The 15,677-nt window shown below is 28.3% G+C and overlaps 9 protein-coding genes across 9 annotated transcripts; 4 read left to right on the top strand and 5 right to left on the bottom strand.

Moving 5' to 3' along the window:
* Positions 1-129: 129 nt before the first annotated feature.
* Positions 130-1,842, bottom strand: YKU70 (ATP-dependent DNA helicase YKU70; the record flags this gene model as incomplete). Its single annotated transcript, XM_011273518.1, has 1 exon — positions 130-1,842. The coding sequence occupies one exon, from the start codon at positions 1,840-1,842 to the stop codon at positions 130-132; it is 1,713 nt and encodes a 570-aa protein (XP_011271820.1).
* Positions 1,843-2,103: 261 nt separating this feature from the next.
* On the top strand, positions 2,104-2,370 carry MRPL33 (mitochondrial 54S ribosomal protein uL30m MRPL33; the record flags this gene model as incomplete). The annotated part of the gene is made up of 1 exon (XM_011273517.1): positions 2,104-2,370. One exon carries the CDS (start codon positions 2,104-2,106, stop codon positions 2,368-2,370), a length of 267 nt encoding a protein of 88 aa, XP_011271819.1.
* A 90-nt stretch (positions 2,371-2,460) lies between these two features.
* BN7_5922 (uncharacterized protein) lies at positions 2,461-3,333 on the bottom strand (the record flags this gene model as incomplete). The annotated part of the gene is made up of 1 exon (XM_011273516.1): positions 2,461-3,333. One exon carries the CDS (start codon positions 3,331-3,333, stop codon positions 2,461-2,463), a length of 873 nt encoding a protein of 290 aa, XP_011271818.1.
* Positions 3,334-4,043: 710 nt separating this feature from the next.
* BN7_5921 (Alcohol O-acetyltransferase 1) lies at positions 4,044-5,510 on the top strand (the record flags this gene model as incomplete). The annotated part of the gene is made up of 1 exon (XM_011273515.1): positions 4,044-5,510. The coding sequence occupies one exon, from the start codon at positions 4,044-4,046 to the stop codon at positions 5,508-5,510; it is 1,467 nt and encodes a 488-aa protein (XP_011271817.1).
* A 104-nt stretch (positions 5,511-5,614) lies between these two features.
* Positions 5,615-6,502, bottom strand: BN7_5920 (phytanoyl-CoA dioxygenase family protein; the record flags this gene model as incomplete). Its single annotated transcript, XM_011273514.1, has 1 exon — positions 5,615-6,502. One exon carries the CDS (start codon positions 6,500-6,502, stop codon positions 5,615-5,617), a length of 888 nt encoding a protein of 295 aa, XP_011271816.1.
* A 467-nt stretch (positions 6,503-6,969) lies between these two features.
* On the top strand, positions 6,970-8,310 carry TFA1 (transcription factor TFIIE subunit TFA1; the record flags this gene model as incomplete). The annotated part of the gene is made up of 1 exon (XM_011273513.1): positions 6,970-8,310. One exon carries the CDS (start codon positions 6,970-6,972, stop codon positions 8,308-8,310), a length of 1,341 nt encoding a protein of 446 aa, XP_011271815.1.
* Positions 8,311-8,483: 173 nt separating this feature from the next.
* SKN1 (SKN1/KRE6 family beta-glucan synthesis-associated protein) lies at positions 8,484-10,532 on the bottom strand (the record flags this gene model as incomplete). Its single annotated transcript, XM_011273512.1, has 1 exon — positions 8,484-10,532. The coding sequence occupies one exon, from the start codon at positions 10,530-10,532 to the stop codon at positions 8,484-8,486; it is 2,049 nt and encodes a 682-aa protein (XP_011271814.1).
* A 1,193-nt stretch (positions 10,533-11,725) lies between these two features.
* Positions 11,726-12,106, top strand: BN7_5917 (NADH dehydrogenase [ubiquinone] 1 alpha subcomplex subunit 6; the record flags this gene model as incomplete). Its single annotated transcript, XM_011273511.1, has 1 exon — positions 11,726-12,106. One exon carries the CDS (start codon positions 11,726-11,728, stop codon positions 12,104-12,106), a length of 381 nt encoding a protein of 126 aa, XP_011271813.1.
* A 251-nt stretch (positions 12,107-12,357) lies between these two features.
* On the bottom strand, positions 12,358-15,237 carry MIS1 (C-1-tetrahydrofolate synthase; the record flags this gene model as incomplete). The annotated part of the gene is made up of 1 exon (XM_011273510.1): positions 12,358-15,237. The coding sequence occupies one exon, from the start codon at positions 15,235-15,237 to the stop codon at positions 12,358-12,360; it is 2,880 nt and encodes a 959-aa protein (XP_011271812.1).
* Between the last annotated feature and the right edge of the window lie 440 nt (positions 15,238-15,677).

Raw genomic sequence — 15,677 nt, 5'->3', positions numbered from 1 at the left:
AGTGGCTCAATTTGAAAATTCGCGATTTACCGTTTATTCGCGACAAAACATGGGGTCTGTCATGGATAAGTGTCAGTAAGAACATGTACTACACACAAGTTTCAAAATCATTATAACACCTATATTTCATTATTTCCTATTATATATAGAATTCCATCTTCTAATATTTTCAAAAATCTTCATTTTCCCTTCTAATTGTGAAGCTTCCACTCTTTTCCTAACTTGATGAATCTTATTTAATGTATCATCTTGTAATAATTTATTTTCTTCATTATCTTCATTACCATCAATTTGTGATTCATCTTCAACTTCAACTTGTAATAAATAATCATGTAATATCTTAAAATGTAATTGTAACGAAGGATTTTTATAATCTTTTGGTTGATATCCTTTTAATATTAAATTTTTCAATATAGATTTCGTAACTAATTTTAAATCATTTGAAGGTTCATTATAATATTCATAACCTTCAGGAATTTTCCTAATATCATCCAAAAATGGTAATCTAATAAGCATAAACCCCTCAGGGAATGGGGTTTTGGTAATTTGTAATGCATATAAACTTGGTTGTCCACTTTTTCTTAATTTACCAAATAATATAGCAATTTTCTCTAATTTTTGTAAACTTTGATAAAGTGCACTTAAGGTTCTTCTTGATCCATCATATTTATCTTCATCAGGTATAACAAATGGAATTTTTGAAGTATTATAATGGAATTTATTACCAAATTTTTCATTTTTAAAACCTAAAAGTTTTAAAAAACAATCATAATTTTCATCATATGTTTGTAATTGAAAAATTTGATCATTTGTTAATTTAATAGCATCATCTTCACCAGAACCAAATTTATAAATTTTAACAGTTTTATCAAATTCTGCCCCGGTTTTTTCATTGAAAAATCTTCTTTTACTATAAACATTTTTCCGGAAATTTTCAGTTTCATAAACATATTTATTTCTTTGAGATTTTTCATGTGTATATATAGAATAACCTTTTACACCAACAATTAAATTATCATTAAAAATTAAAGGACATTGGAATTGAATTCTTCTAATTTCTTTCCTTCTTAATACACGTTGTTTTATAATTGAAACATCAATTGGTTTTGTACTTGGTCCATCAAACATTGAACTTTCACCAGCTTCTAATTCATCATTTGGATTATCATGAGTGATTGAAAATAATTCTGAATAAATTTTAGGGTCAAATTGTTTATATGAACTATTAATTAAAAATGGTGATATATTTATATGAGCATCATCTAAATCATTATATAATCTTCTTAATATGTTTTTCTGTGAAACATTTTCAGGATTAATTGGAGTATCATTATCAGTAAATAAAAAAATCTTATTATTATTATATTGTTTTTGAAAATCTTTTTTAATTAAAAATTCATCTTGTAAAGTTACTAAAATTTCATATAATTGATTTTCCTTAAGTTCTTGATCATCAGTCTCTAATACAGGGAATCTATCTTCTAATGATCTATAAACCCTTGAATCATCATCAGTTTTAACATTTTCCTCCAAGATATCTTGAACAATTTTCATATTTGAATAATTTAAATCAGTTAAACTAAATAATTTTTCTAAACCAGGTTTTAATCCCTGAGAAGTTTGATCATTCCCACTATGGAAAAAATAACAACCATACCCTGTGTTTGGTAATGTTATTATAGAATGAGCCATTGATTCATTTAAAATTTCTAAAATTTCTTGTAAATTTGATTTACCATTTGTTGAATTTGGTAAAAAAATTGTCTTTGTTAATTCAATAACAAAGATTATACCTTCGTGTACTTCATATCTTGGATGTTGTTGAGCTTCTTCTTCGTCCATTGTTATCACTGTTCTGTCTCTAATTGAAATGAATTGAATTGAATTGAGTTTCTTTATGACTTGATCAAAATTGCCTTCTTTCGTGTTTTTGATATTCCTTATTACGCGGTGTCCCGTAACAAATCACCCGGATTTGATTTAAATATATTCGCGCTTTTTATTTTCCAGAAAAAGATTCAAAAGCTCATTAAAAGAGTACATTGAAATATTGATGTTTTAGTATCAACATTCATACAACACACACACAACAAATCATAAATCATGCCATTTTTCCAAGTACAACTTAAAAGATCACTTATAGGATTACCAGCCAAAACTAGATTAACAGCAACTTCTATGGGATTAACCAAGACTGGTAGAACTTTAAACTATGAAATTAATCAAAGTATTGCAGGTAAATTATTAACTTTAAAAGAATTAATTAAAGTTGATATTGTTGATGAAAAAAAAGATAGAGAAGGTTTAAGAAAAGCAAGAAAAAGTGATCCTGGTTTTATTGTGGAGAAACAAGTTGATAATCAAGTATGAAGGTGGTTTATTATTAGAAGGTTTATTTGTACATAGAAGGTTTAAAGATATTTTGTATATTATTGAAATCAAACACAGCATTTGTTTTTATTATTTCCTAAATTCAAAACTAAATTCAGTATTTTGTAAAAGATTTTTCGTATCAAATGTATTTTGTTGTTGAGATTGTTGATGATTTGATTGTTGATGTTCATCAATTGGTAAAATTGAGTCATCAATCATTAATCCACTATCATCAACTAATTTAGCATAATCATTTTTATCCATTGCTTTCCCTTCAAAACTTAATTCCATTGATGAAGTATCTTGTTGAACTTCAGTTAATCTTTTATTTTTCTTTATGGAGGAACTTGCATCAACAATTTCATCACGATTTCTTTTCAAAGGAGTTGATAAAGATTCATTTTGTAAAAATTTATTAATTAATTTATTTGGACCTTGTTGTTGTTGATTATTCAAGATATTTGTTTTTTTAGTTATATCAATTTCTAATGTACCTAATTTAAATTTTTTAGCATTTTTTTTATTTTGAATAATAATTTTCAAAGCAGGATCCATTGATTCTAATTTTTCTCTATTTGGATTAATTCCTTGTAAATTTTCCATGAATGTAGATTGTAATATATTTAATGGCGATGAAATTTTAGCAGGTTGACGTTGTTTTATTGATGGTAATTCATTAAATTTATGAGTTGACGGTTGTTTAGGGTATAAATAAGGTAAAGTTAATTCCAGGGGAGAATATATTGGAGCAGGTGTGAATTCATGTATGCTTTGGATTGAAGGTGTAGGTTTTCTTGGTTGATATGAGTTGTTGTTATTGTTGTTGTTGTTTTGTTGATTATTGCTATTACCATTATGATAATTGTTATGATTATGATTATGGTTATTGTTATTGTAGCTGTTGTGTCTATGGAACTCCTTCTTTCTGTTCTGCGGTATCTTCTTTCTGTTGTTGTTCATTGTGTGTATCCTTGGGTATATCCTTGTGGTATATTATGATATTCTTGCTTAATCGATGTTTTGTTGATGTTTAATTTCACTTTTTTCCTTTGTTTATTTTGATTTCAAATTGGTAAATAAAGCAAAAAATCACCCATTCGAATTCCAACAGTCGCATTTTACTTTTTTTTTAATTTCCATTTTTTCATTTACGAAAAATTAAAAGTAAACAAAATTTAAACTGTGAAAGTACTTAAATATGCTTGAACGAGAGGAACGAATGAACGAGTGAATAATAAATCAATGGATACTTCTACAATCTACAATCCATACAATCCACACAGAGACATGGATCTCATCAACAAATAATTAATTACTTATATCCTGGTTAGTCAATCAAGTCAAAAGTCAAAAGTCTTAAAAGTCCGTTTAAACTTTCAACGTTCGTAATGCACCAGCTCAAATAAATAAAAGATTTACGAACGCTTTTTCACCTAAACGATCCATAACAAAAAATTTAGTACAACATTTACGAATTAAAGTAAAAGGAAAAATATAATGAACTAAGCTTAACTACATTCGCTTCCCATACGCCTTGATCATTCGTATAAACATAGCATTACCTTGGTTAAATCTATATAAACTGGGTCATTTCCTTAGATCATAATATCATATAGATATCACATCAATCAGATAATACCAGATCTCAAACATACCCACATATCTCCACCATGTCCACCACCATAACATCCAACATCATAGATCAAGATCAATTACAAGATCAAATCAATAATGGTCATGCTAGAAGAATGGGTGATATAGAAAATTATTTTGGTTTATTACAACGTCAAAATTTATACAAAACATTTGCAGTTTTAGTAAAATTTGATCAAAAAATTAATTATAATGATATATTATTGAAATCATTAAGAGATTTATTCTTAAAATATCCAATCTTGGCTTGTTCAATATTAGATACTGATTATTCAGATCTTTCAAAACCAAATCCAATTCATGATTATATTTATACATTACCAAAAATTCAATTAAATGATATATTATATGAATTACCTCAACATATTAAAGATTCTAAAGATGATCATGAAATATTATTAAGTAAAATTAATGATATTGTATTACCATATGCCAAGGGAAACACCTTATGGAAATTAGCCATATTAGATGATTATACAATGGTTTATTTATCAAATCATTGTCTTTCAGATGGTATAACTGCTAAAAATGTTATTCAAGATTTATCGAATTTATTTGAAAAACATTTAAAAGAACCAATTGTATCAACTAGTTTGGATTTAAAAAAAAGTATTATAAATTATGCATTAGACAAAAATCAAATAAATAAATTACCAGTTCCTTTAGATTCATTAGTTTCTTATAAACCTCCAATTTCATATTTTTTAGAATTTGGTTTAAATTTAATGGTTTTCAAATTCCTAAGTTTCAAGAAAAATCTTGTTCAAAGAAATGATAAACATTTATATAAAATCTTAAATATTCCTGCAAATCATGTTTCAAATATTAAAAATCAATTATTAAATCATCATCAATCAACTGGTGATGAAAAAATAACAATAACACCATTTATTGAAACATCATGGTTAAATGCTCAATATAAAGCAGGATTATTTAAAGATACATGGTTTGGTTTAAGTGATGTTTCAATCCCATGTGATGCAAGAAAATATTTACCATCAGGTATTGATAATGATGAATTTAAATTTGGTTCAAATACTTCAGGTTCACATAAATATTTCCATCCAGTTACAAAATTTAATTTAGAAAATTTAAAATATCATAATAAATATTCAAAATATCTTTCCCAAACTAAAAGATATTTATATAATATGGGTATAATGACATTAGATCAAATTCAACAAAGCAAGAACCTAGATCAATTAATTATAGATTCTTATATTGGTCAACCAAGAGGAAATACATTAATTTCAAACATTGGAATTATTCATGATTCTCAAAATGGTGAATTTAAAGTGGAAAATTGTTATTTTGCACAAAATGCTGGTTCTATTGTTTTCAATTTTAATTTATGTGTTTCTTCTTGTAAAAATGGTGGTATTAATATACTTATAACAATGGAGGAAAATGCAACTTCAAAAGAAATGTTTGAAGAAATTGTGGAAAAATTCCATGAAAATTTATTAAATTCTGATAAACTTTAATCAGCTTTACTAGACATAGATTATTAGCTACATTCATTTTATTGTCAATTCATTAAATCATATTCATTTCAAATATACTATATATACTATATTCTTTCATTTCATTAAACTTGTAATTTCGTAAAATTTGCACCCCCACTTGGTGGAACTTGTAACCAATTCAATTCATCATAATTAGTTACACCATCAATAACATGGAATGCATAAGCATACCTTGAATTATTTGAAAAATTTAAATTTGAACGATGTAAAACTTGATTATGAATCAAGATTAATGAACCTTTAGAACATTTAATTTTTAAATAATCTTCTTCATTATTATCATATTCATCTCTTTGTTCTTCATTAAAATAAATAAACCCAGTCCCACCTTGTTCCTTTTTAACAAATCTTTTTTGAATTGGTACAGTTTTATGTGAACCTGATAAATAACTTAGACATCCATTTGTTTCATTACAATCTTCCAATGCAATCCAAAAACCAATTGCACTTTGTGGTTCTGTATATAAGAAGGTACCATCCTGATGACTTGGAACTTCACCACCAATTTCAGGTTGTTTACAAATAATCATACTTTGTAAAACTCTTGGATCTTGGAAACCTAATTTATCAACAATTTCTTTAGATTTATGATTAATTGTATGCTTATTGAAGACTGGATCAATATGTAAACCATGACCAATCTTATTTATAGCTCTTTCTTTGGATTTAATTAATTTATTATCAGAATTAAAAGCACCAGGTTCTAAAAAAAATCGTATTTTATCAGAACTTTGTAAGAAATAATCATCACCAACATGTTCATCATTATTTTCACCACCAGTGGTGAATTTTGTCATTGAATGATTTTCTAAATCAAATTCATCAATTAATTTATATGTATGATTTAATAATTCTTCAACTTCTTCAGGGTTTAAATAATTTTCAATGCATAAACAACCTTCATTGTTAAATTTATCAACTTGCTCTTGACTGAAAGTGAAACCAGTCATGATTATCCCTCTTTTTCTATTCCTTAAACAATCACCAGCTGTTCAACAACCTCCTTAACCCTCAAGGCTAACCTTCAAGCACTATCCTCTTCAAAAACAAAGAATATCAATCAGATTAAAATCAGTTCATTATTCAAAAAAATCTTTCGAGGTGCAATCAAAAAAAAAATCCTGCATATAATTATACGAGTTCCCAAAAGGGAAATCATGAAATTGGTTATTTGCACTGGTCTAAGTTTCCGCGAAACTGATATTTTTCAAAACATTGGAAATTAATTTGATGGAGTTTTTGAAAGGTTTTTGGCATCTAGTCAGTGGAAACAACTGTTGTGTGGTATTAATTGATCATCTGTGTTGCTATTTGGTTTAGACTGCTGTTCTGGATATACTGGTGGAGTGCTTCTGCTTTTTGTTTGGATCGATTTGATAAAAAAGTGGCAAAAATACGCTGATTTGAATAACTTATTATGGATGATACAGTACGTTTATTGATACGTTTTGTATCAAGAGGATTCTATGGGAAACCTTATGTGTTGATCTTGGATGCTATATTATTACACTCTGTGCTCTCAGAAGACGATTTATCACATCTTTTAGGGATTCAAAGGAAAGAATTAAGAGCATTGTGTAATAAATTGGTTGATGATCGTTTATTAACTATGCATGTTCAAAAAGAAGAAGGACCACAATTTAGACCTATTTCAAGAACCTATTTTTATATACATCACACAGAGGCTATTGATTCTATTAAATGGAAAATACATTCAGTGGTCCAGGGGATTAAAGATGAAATGCATGCTACAAATACTCCTCAAGGTTATATTTGTCCAGTTTGTAAAACAAAATATTCACAATTAGATGCAATTGCATTATTAAATTATGAAAAAAATGAATTTTTATGTTCATTATGTAATGAAGAGTTAATTGAAGATGATTCTGGTAAAATTGCAAAAGAAAATCAAATTAAATATTCAAAATTAATGGATCAATTAGAACCTGTTATTAATTATTTGAAGAAAATTGATGAACATCCAATTGCTGAAAATAATTTCGAAACTTCTTTATCAAGAGTTATTCCTGTTCAAGCTACTTCAAATGCTTCATATGCTGTTTCTAATTTCAAAAGTAAGAAAATGTTTAATAGAGATTCTTATTTAAACAATTCAAATTCTATGCGTGCAGGTTCAAGATCTCAAGCTACATTACATGTTAATATTACTTCAACAAAAGATGATAATTTACAAAAAGAAAAACAAGCTCTTGAAGCTGAAGAAAAGAAGAAACAAAATGCATTACCAACTTGGCATGAAGAAAGTACCATTGGTAAAGGTTTGGGTAAATTTGATAAAGATGATGAAGGTGATATAGATATAACAAATGATGAGAATGCAGAAAATAAAAATGGTGAACAACAAGGACAATCTACAGATGAACAAAATAATGATCCTACAACTAATGTTAAAACTGAAGGTGTTGATCCAACTGCTCCTTCACAAATCGATAATGATGTTACATCAACCACAACTCAAGCAACACCTGCAGAGGCTGAAGATAAAGAAGCACAAGATGCATTAGCTGCTTATTATGCACAATTAGCTGCTAGAGATAATGATGATAATGACGATGAAGACGAAGAAGAAGAGGATGATGATGAAGAAGAAGAAGAATTTGATGATGTTCAATTTGAAGATATTGGAAATAGTCAAGATCCAAATGGTAATGATAATGAAAATACAACAAATAAAGATGCAAAAGCTGAAGATCTGGTTGTTGAAGAACTAGAATTTGGTGAAAGTGATGAAGAATAAGACACTACATATAGAATAAATCAAAAACAAATACAAAACTTAATTTATTATTATATAAGACGTTTATCTTTTAATCTAATTGAATATGTTGTAGAAGGGGGTATAAAAAAGGGGAATAAATATAAAAACTAAAAAGAAGACAATAATTATGCAATATTTAATGAATTGATTGATCATTTACAACCATGAACCAATTTATTTTTTGGAAATTCATAACCAGCAGCTTCCCAACTTGTTAAATTTGGATTCATATAGGCATTCAAATGTTTTGAAATATAATCTTGAGTTGGATAATCACCAGGATCACAAGTTAATTGAGTTTTACCCTTTGGTTGATAAATACGAACATAATCAATTTGGAACTGAACAGGGAAATTAATAAATAACCAATCAATATTTGACCAAGCTGTTGAAATACCTAAATTCAAAATAATAGACATTGGTTCTTTTGACATATCTCTCCATCCAATATTACCATCTGGATGGAAAACTTCACCTTGAATTGTAACTGTTGGTTCATCACCAACGAAAAATCTTGTATATGTATCTTTCCTTTTTTCAGCTTTACTTAAATATTCAACTGCAAATTTTTGGAAATGAGTTTCTTCATCTTCATAAACAACATTTGGTTGTTCTTTATCAACAACTTGTTGAAACCAATGATCATTTAATGTAGTAATTGTGGATACCATTTCTTGGAAAGGTGTACCTCTAAATGAATTTTGATTTGAAATTGATAAATTATGAATTGCAACATAATCATAATCAGGTTGATACCAAATATCAAAAGGTGCAATTTGAATGGTTTGTGATGCAACACCAAAGATAAGTTTATCAGAATGAGCACCTTCTAATAAATCAACTTCTGGTGCACCTCTACCAGTACCTCTATTTGGATGATCTTCACCTTTACATGTACATTTATTTAATTTTTGACCTGGTAATTGTGAAATACCATCATTTGAAGATTGATTAGCTGTAATACCTGCATCACATTCATCATAACTATAAGGCCAAACACCTTCAGTTGAAGCCATATAACCAGCTCTAGCTAAATTACCTAAAGTCCATAACCCTGGCCATAACCCAGCAGCACTTGCAGAACCTGGTAATTTTGCAGAAATTTCTAAAATACCTTCAGTAAAACATAATTTATTCCAACTTTGAACCATACCACTTCTATAAAATAAATCATGATTTTCATGAACATCCATTCTTAAATTTAATGTACCATTTTGAGTAGATACAGCATCAGGTTCATACCATTCTAAATCTTTAGTTGCAGCATAATTTAAATTAACAGCTTCCCAAAATTGATCCATACCTGGATAAAATGTTCTACCTTCAGCACTAAATTCATCAGAAAATACTAATTCCCAATCTTCACCATCTTTATTTTTTCTCTTGTATGCAGATTCTGGTGTTGAATCATCAACCATTTCAGTTCTAATTGCAGATAATTGTGGATAAATATAATCAGTTAAATGTTCATAAACTTTTGGAGGTTTAACTCTATGAGATAACTTATCTGAACGAGCAACGAATGGTATAACAAAAGATAAAACTGAGATAATAATAATCATAACAATTAAAATGACCAATCTTTCCCAATTTTTAGTACCAAACATTTCCCTCAATGAAGCCTTTTTGTTTTTAAAATTAGCTTTCCATCTTTCCAATCTTGATAATTCATCACCAGCAATTTCACCTTCTTGTTTTAATTCACCTCTTTCAGCTAAATCATGTTTCGATGGACTTTTCAAATATTGGGCATTGATGAAATGATCTCTTTCCACAACATTGTTCATTGAACCATTTTCACTAGTTGCAGAAGATTCAGAACTTGTGTTTATAACTCTTGTTGTAACTTGTGCACTTTTACCAGGTTTTGGTAAATCATCTTCGAATATGAATTCTTCATCATCACTTAATGTATCACTATAATTATGAGCTTTATAAATATCGGAATTGACGCTAAAATTGTTTAAAACATTTTCTTTCATTTGTTGCATTTCAGCTAAATTATCCAACTGATAAGATGATTCTCTTTTAGATTTTGGAGTGAAAACATTCTTTAAACTAAATGTTGAAGAATTTGAAAGTTTTGTTTGACCATTCTGAGTGGATTTCTCTTTTGGAAGACCAGAGTTATCACTCTTGGAACCAGCATCAGAACTATCACTACCTTTATTATTCCTGATAGAATCTTGTTCCCCAGCCATACTATTTCAAAATTGAACAGAATTTGATATTAATTTCTCTATGATTCTCTTAAGATATTTCTCCTCTGGCTTAATTATTCAGATTCGATTTTATCATGTAACTCAGATCAAATTAAAATTCAACCAAAGGTTCTATCCTGACTTTGTAAGTGAAACTAAAGAAAGAGGAATGAAAAGTTATTTAACAATGTGCAGCTTGAAATATATAAGTACAATAATAGAAAAAAAAATGATATTCATATATGAGATAACTAAGTTTGATTACTTTAGATAAAAATACTCAAATGGAAAATACAAACTTAATATGCAAGAAAAAAAATGTCTAACTTCTGAAATATAGAAAATCATAATGGTCCAGGTCTAATATACGATCACTAAACTTTACTCAAATTCATATTGATATTGAATTGAACCACAATGAATTTATTAGTATTGTTCTCTAATTTTCCGTTCTGTCGATTTTTCTTCTTGAGAATATTATATGATGAAGTTTCGTTGTAAATCAATCATCCCTCCCATAGAAAAAAAAGTTCTTTTGACTCAAGATATGAGATATTTTATACAGTGTTTAGCAGTCACTAATGATATTCAAATAGTCGAATCCAAGGCTTCAACCACACGTTATGTATTGCAACTAAATTTAAGTGCAACCTATTTCAGGATTCTTGAAACTTGGATTAGTATAAATTACTAGCACCAAAGATGTGTAAATTCAAATTTGATCCACTTGAGAGGACGAAATTATAATTTTACAGTTATTTGTGTTGACGGAATCAAACCAGTATTAAGCTAATATGTAAATGATCTTCAAATCTTTCCCAATTATACCTATCCTGTAAGTACTGCAACTTCCAAAAAAATTACATTATGACGAAATGAGCCGTAAAAAAGCTTCTATTTCTTCCCTATAATTCATATACCACACGTTTCATTAGATACCGTGTCCTCGTGAAGGTAATAATAACATTTTGAACTAATTAAATGACACAATTCATAAACATTTATGCAAGAGTTCTCATAAATCTCTATATTTCTCCCAAAGGGGAAATGCGGTATACTCATATCACGTGCTAAGAGCTCGGAATTCATTTTTTCAAGGGGAAATCAATAAAGTATGGAGAAACATCAACAATTAGTTGAAGTAACAAAGATATAGGATTTGGCTGACAAGAAGTGTCAACAAAGTAGAAATTATGCCTACATTACCTACTGCGTTTGCTGAAACAACAAAGAGAAGTCTTAACAACAAGGAATTGGGACAAAGGGTTCTTGGACTTTATAGAAAATACCTTAGAAGTGCCCCAGTTTTCATTGAATTATATGAATTAGATTTACCAATTGGTGTTGTTAGAACAAAAATTAGACAAGAATTTGAAAGAAATAGATTTCAAAAAGATATTAATATTAATAATGTCTTGTTAGCAAAAGGTCAAATGGAATATCAAGAATTGATTAATTTTTGGAAACAAAATGCACATGTTATGCGTTATTTTGAACATGAAGGTGATACAAGATTTTCAACTGATGCTAGATTAACTGATTCATTTGTTGGTAAATTCTTAAAAGGTTATTGATTTTCATATACCTTGAACCATTTATTATTTATTTATTTATTTATTTATTTATTTATATCATTATTTATTAGTGCTTACACATATTAAGTCATATTTATTTATTTATACAAGTTTCCATTTACATATTATACTACGTTGTAAGTACGAACGAAAATCTATGTAATATTTCTCTTTTTTTGAATATCTAAAATATCTATTTTATGTACCGATAACTAATTTACAAAATGCAGTCCCCCTTTTTATATTAAAGCTTAAAATAAACCTTCAATATCACCATTTTCACTAACTTGAACATTCATATAACCAGCATGAGTTGGTAAACCTGGAATGGTTTGGATTTCATCAGCTAATGCGTATAAATAACCAGCACCGATTGAAGCTCTAACGTCTCTAACTGGGAATTCAAATCCACTTGGAACACCTTTCAAATTAGCATCATGAGATAATGAATATTGAGTTTTAGCAATACAAATTGGTAATTTACCAAAACCTTGTTCTTCATAAGTTTTAATTTTTTGTGCAGCTAATTCAGAAACTTTAATTGAAGAACCATTATATAAATTTGTAACAATTGAAGTTAATTTTTCTTCAACTGAATCATTAACATCATATAAAAATTTAAATTCTTCAGGTTTTGAATGTTTAACTGATTCAACAACAGCTTTTGCTAATCCAACTGCACCTTCACCACCTTTACCCCAATGGTTACTTTCAACAGCATCGATAGCACCAGCTTCTTTAGCTAATTTTTTAACTAATTCAATTTCAGCTTGAGTATCATCTTTAAATTGATTTAATGCAACAACAACATTAATACCAAATTTTTTAACATTTGCAATTTGTTTGGCTAAATTTTCTGAACCTTTTTTAACTAATTCTAAATTTTCTTGTAAATATTCATCAGGTAATGATTGACCAGGTTTAACATTTGGTGCACCACCATGTAATTTTAAAGCTCTAATAGTAGCAACAAGAACAACGGTATTTGGAACAAGACCTGAAGCACGACATTTAATATCTAAGAATCTTTCACCACCCATTGTGAAATCGAAACCTGCTTCTGTAACAACAAAACCTTTTTGTTCAGATTTATCATTAGCATTTGAACCAACAAGTTTTAAAGCTAATTTATCAGCAATAACTGAAGAAGCACCAATTGAAATATTTGCAAAAGGACCTGCATGAATCAAGACTGGTGAACCTTCTAAAGTTTGCATTAAAGTTGGTTTAACAGCATCTTTTAATAAGGCACCAATAGCACCTGCAGCACCTAAATCATCCACAGTAATTGGTTCATTATTATTATTTAATCCAATAACGATATTACCAACTCTTTCTTGTAAATCATGTAAATCTTTTGATAAAGCCAAAATAGCCATTAATTCTGAAGCAACAGTAATATCAAATCCTGTTGTTCTTGTGAAACCTTTTTCAGTTGGTGCTTGACCAATTGTAACTTGACGTAAAAATCTATCATTAACATCAACAACACGTTTAATAGTAATAGTATCAGGATTAATATCTAATCTTGCAAATTTTTTAATTTCTTCTGGAGTTAATTCATCAGGATTTGTCTTACTGATACCTAATTTATTTAATCTTTTCAACATTGAATCAGTGAATTTTCTTTCACCTTTTTTAGATGGTACTAATCTTTTATAAAAAGTTTCATCTTTTTTTTGAGTTAATTCATGGAAAATTCTTGTATCAATAGCAGCAGCTAATAGGTTATTAGCAGCACCAATAGCATGAATATCACCAGTTAAATGCATATTAAATTCATCCATTGGGATAACTTGAGCATAACCACCACCGGCAGCACCACCTTTAACACCAAAAGTTGGACCCATTGAAGGTTGTCTAACATTAGCAATAGCTGGGATATGTAAATGAGATGATAAAGCTTGAACTAACCCCATTGTAGTTGTTGATTTACCTTCACCTAATGGAGTTGGAGTGATACCTGCCACAAGGATATAATTAGCATCTTTACGATCTTTTAAACGATCATAAGCTTTTAAATTAACTTTTGCCTTATAATGACCAAATAATTCTAATTCATTTTCTTTTAATTTTAATTCTTCTGCAACATCTTTAATTAATTTTGGAGTTTGAGCTCTTGAAATATCAATATCTGATGGAACTGGATTTTCTAAAGTTAATGGATTAACTGAAAATTGTGGTAATGATTGTTCTTTAGCTAATTGTCTTTCAGCAGCTAATAAAACATTTTGAACAAGCATTGCCACAGTCATTGGACCAACACCACCTGGGACTGGTGTAATAAATGAAGTTTTATCTTTACTTGATTCAAAATCAACATCACCAACTAATCTTTGACCAGATTTTTTAGTAGAATCTGGGATATAATTAATACCAACATCAATAACAACAGCACCTTGTTTTAACCATTCACCTTTAACAAAATTTGGTTGACCGATTGCAGCAATAACAATATCAGCATTTTTAACAATTTCTGGGATATTTGCTGTTCTTGAATGACAAATTGTAACAGTTGCATTTTTTTTCTGTAATAAAGAAGCAACTGGAATACCCACAATATCAGATCTTCCCAAGACAACGGCATTCTTACCAGAAATTTCAGTACCAGATTGTTCTAATAATCTCATACAACCATTTGGAGTACATGGAATAAATTTTGGATCACCACCTTTTTTTGATAATTCACCAATATTATAACGACCAAATCCATCAACATCTTTATCATCATTGACAAAATTTGTAATTTTTGGTTCATTAAGATGTTTTGGTAGAGGTAATTGAATTAATAATCCATGAATTGAATCATCTTGATTAATTTCATCAATTTTATTTAATAATTCTAATTCACTAACATGTTCATCTAATTTTTCAATAATACATTCAACACCAGATTCTTTTGAAGCTTTTAATTTCATATTAACATATGTTGTAGAATCTGGTCTTGCTCCAACTTGTAAGATTTTTAAAGTTGGTTTAAATTTTGGATAAGTTAATTTAATTTGTTCAATTTTTCTAAAAGCATCATTTCTAACAGTTTTGGATAATTTTAAACCTGATAATGTAGTATAATATCTCAAACGCCTACTAGTAAATTGAGTAGATCTGTTTATAAGGGCACTTAACACCATGATGGATATAATTCTGGGGTTTGGTAGGTGTCAAAGTAAGTTAATCCAGAACTTGACAGGTATATTATATGTAAGTAACTTTTAATTTTATTTCACCTTTAATTTAATCAATTTACTATGGAAAAAAAAAATATTATAGTCATCGAAATTTACGTCATCGCTTATGTAATTGGGCCATGTGAGGGGAGGGTTACACTTTGTTGATTATGTAATATGATTAGTATATTTAATTAAATATTTATATAGATTAATAAATTATTTCTATAGTATTGAAGTATATATCAATGATGGTTAAATATAATCTTTCTAGTTATACTTTAATATCTCAGAAAAGTTGAAATTTTTTTTTCAGTTTATAAAATTTCATAATTTTATTAACCATTAATTTTTTAATTTTACTTTGAAATGTTATAAATTGATAAAAAGAGTGTTTGTTCACC

This window comes from Wickerhamomyces ciferrii, contig 00240 (genome assembly GCF_000313485.1).
Source record: "Wickerhamomyces ciferrii WGS project CAIF00000000 data, strain NRRL Y-1031 F-60-10, contig 00240, whole genome shotgun sequence".
In the NCBI taxonomy this organism is placed as follows: domain Eukaryota; kingdom Fungi; phylum Ascomycota; class Saccharomycetes; order Phaffomycetales; family Wickerhamomycetaceae; genus Hansenula; species Hansenula ciferrii.
Note: the sequence above shows the minus strand (reverse complement) of the source record. Positions and strands in the feature narration are given on the sequence as shown.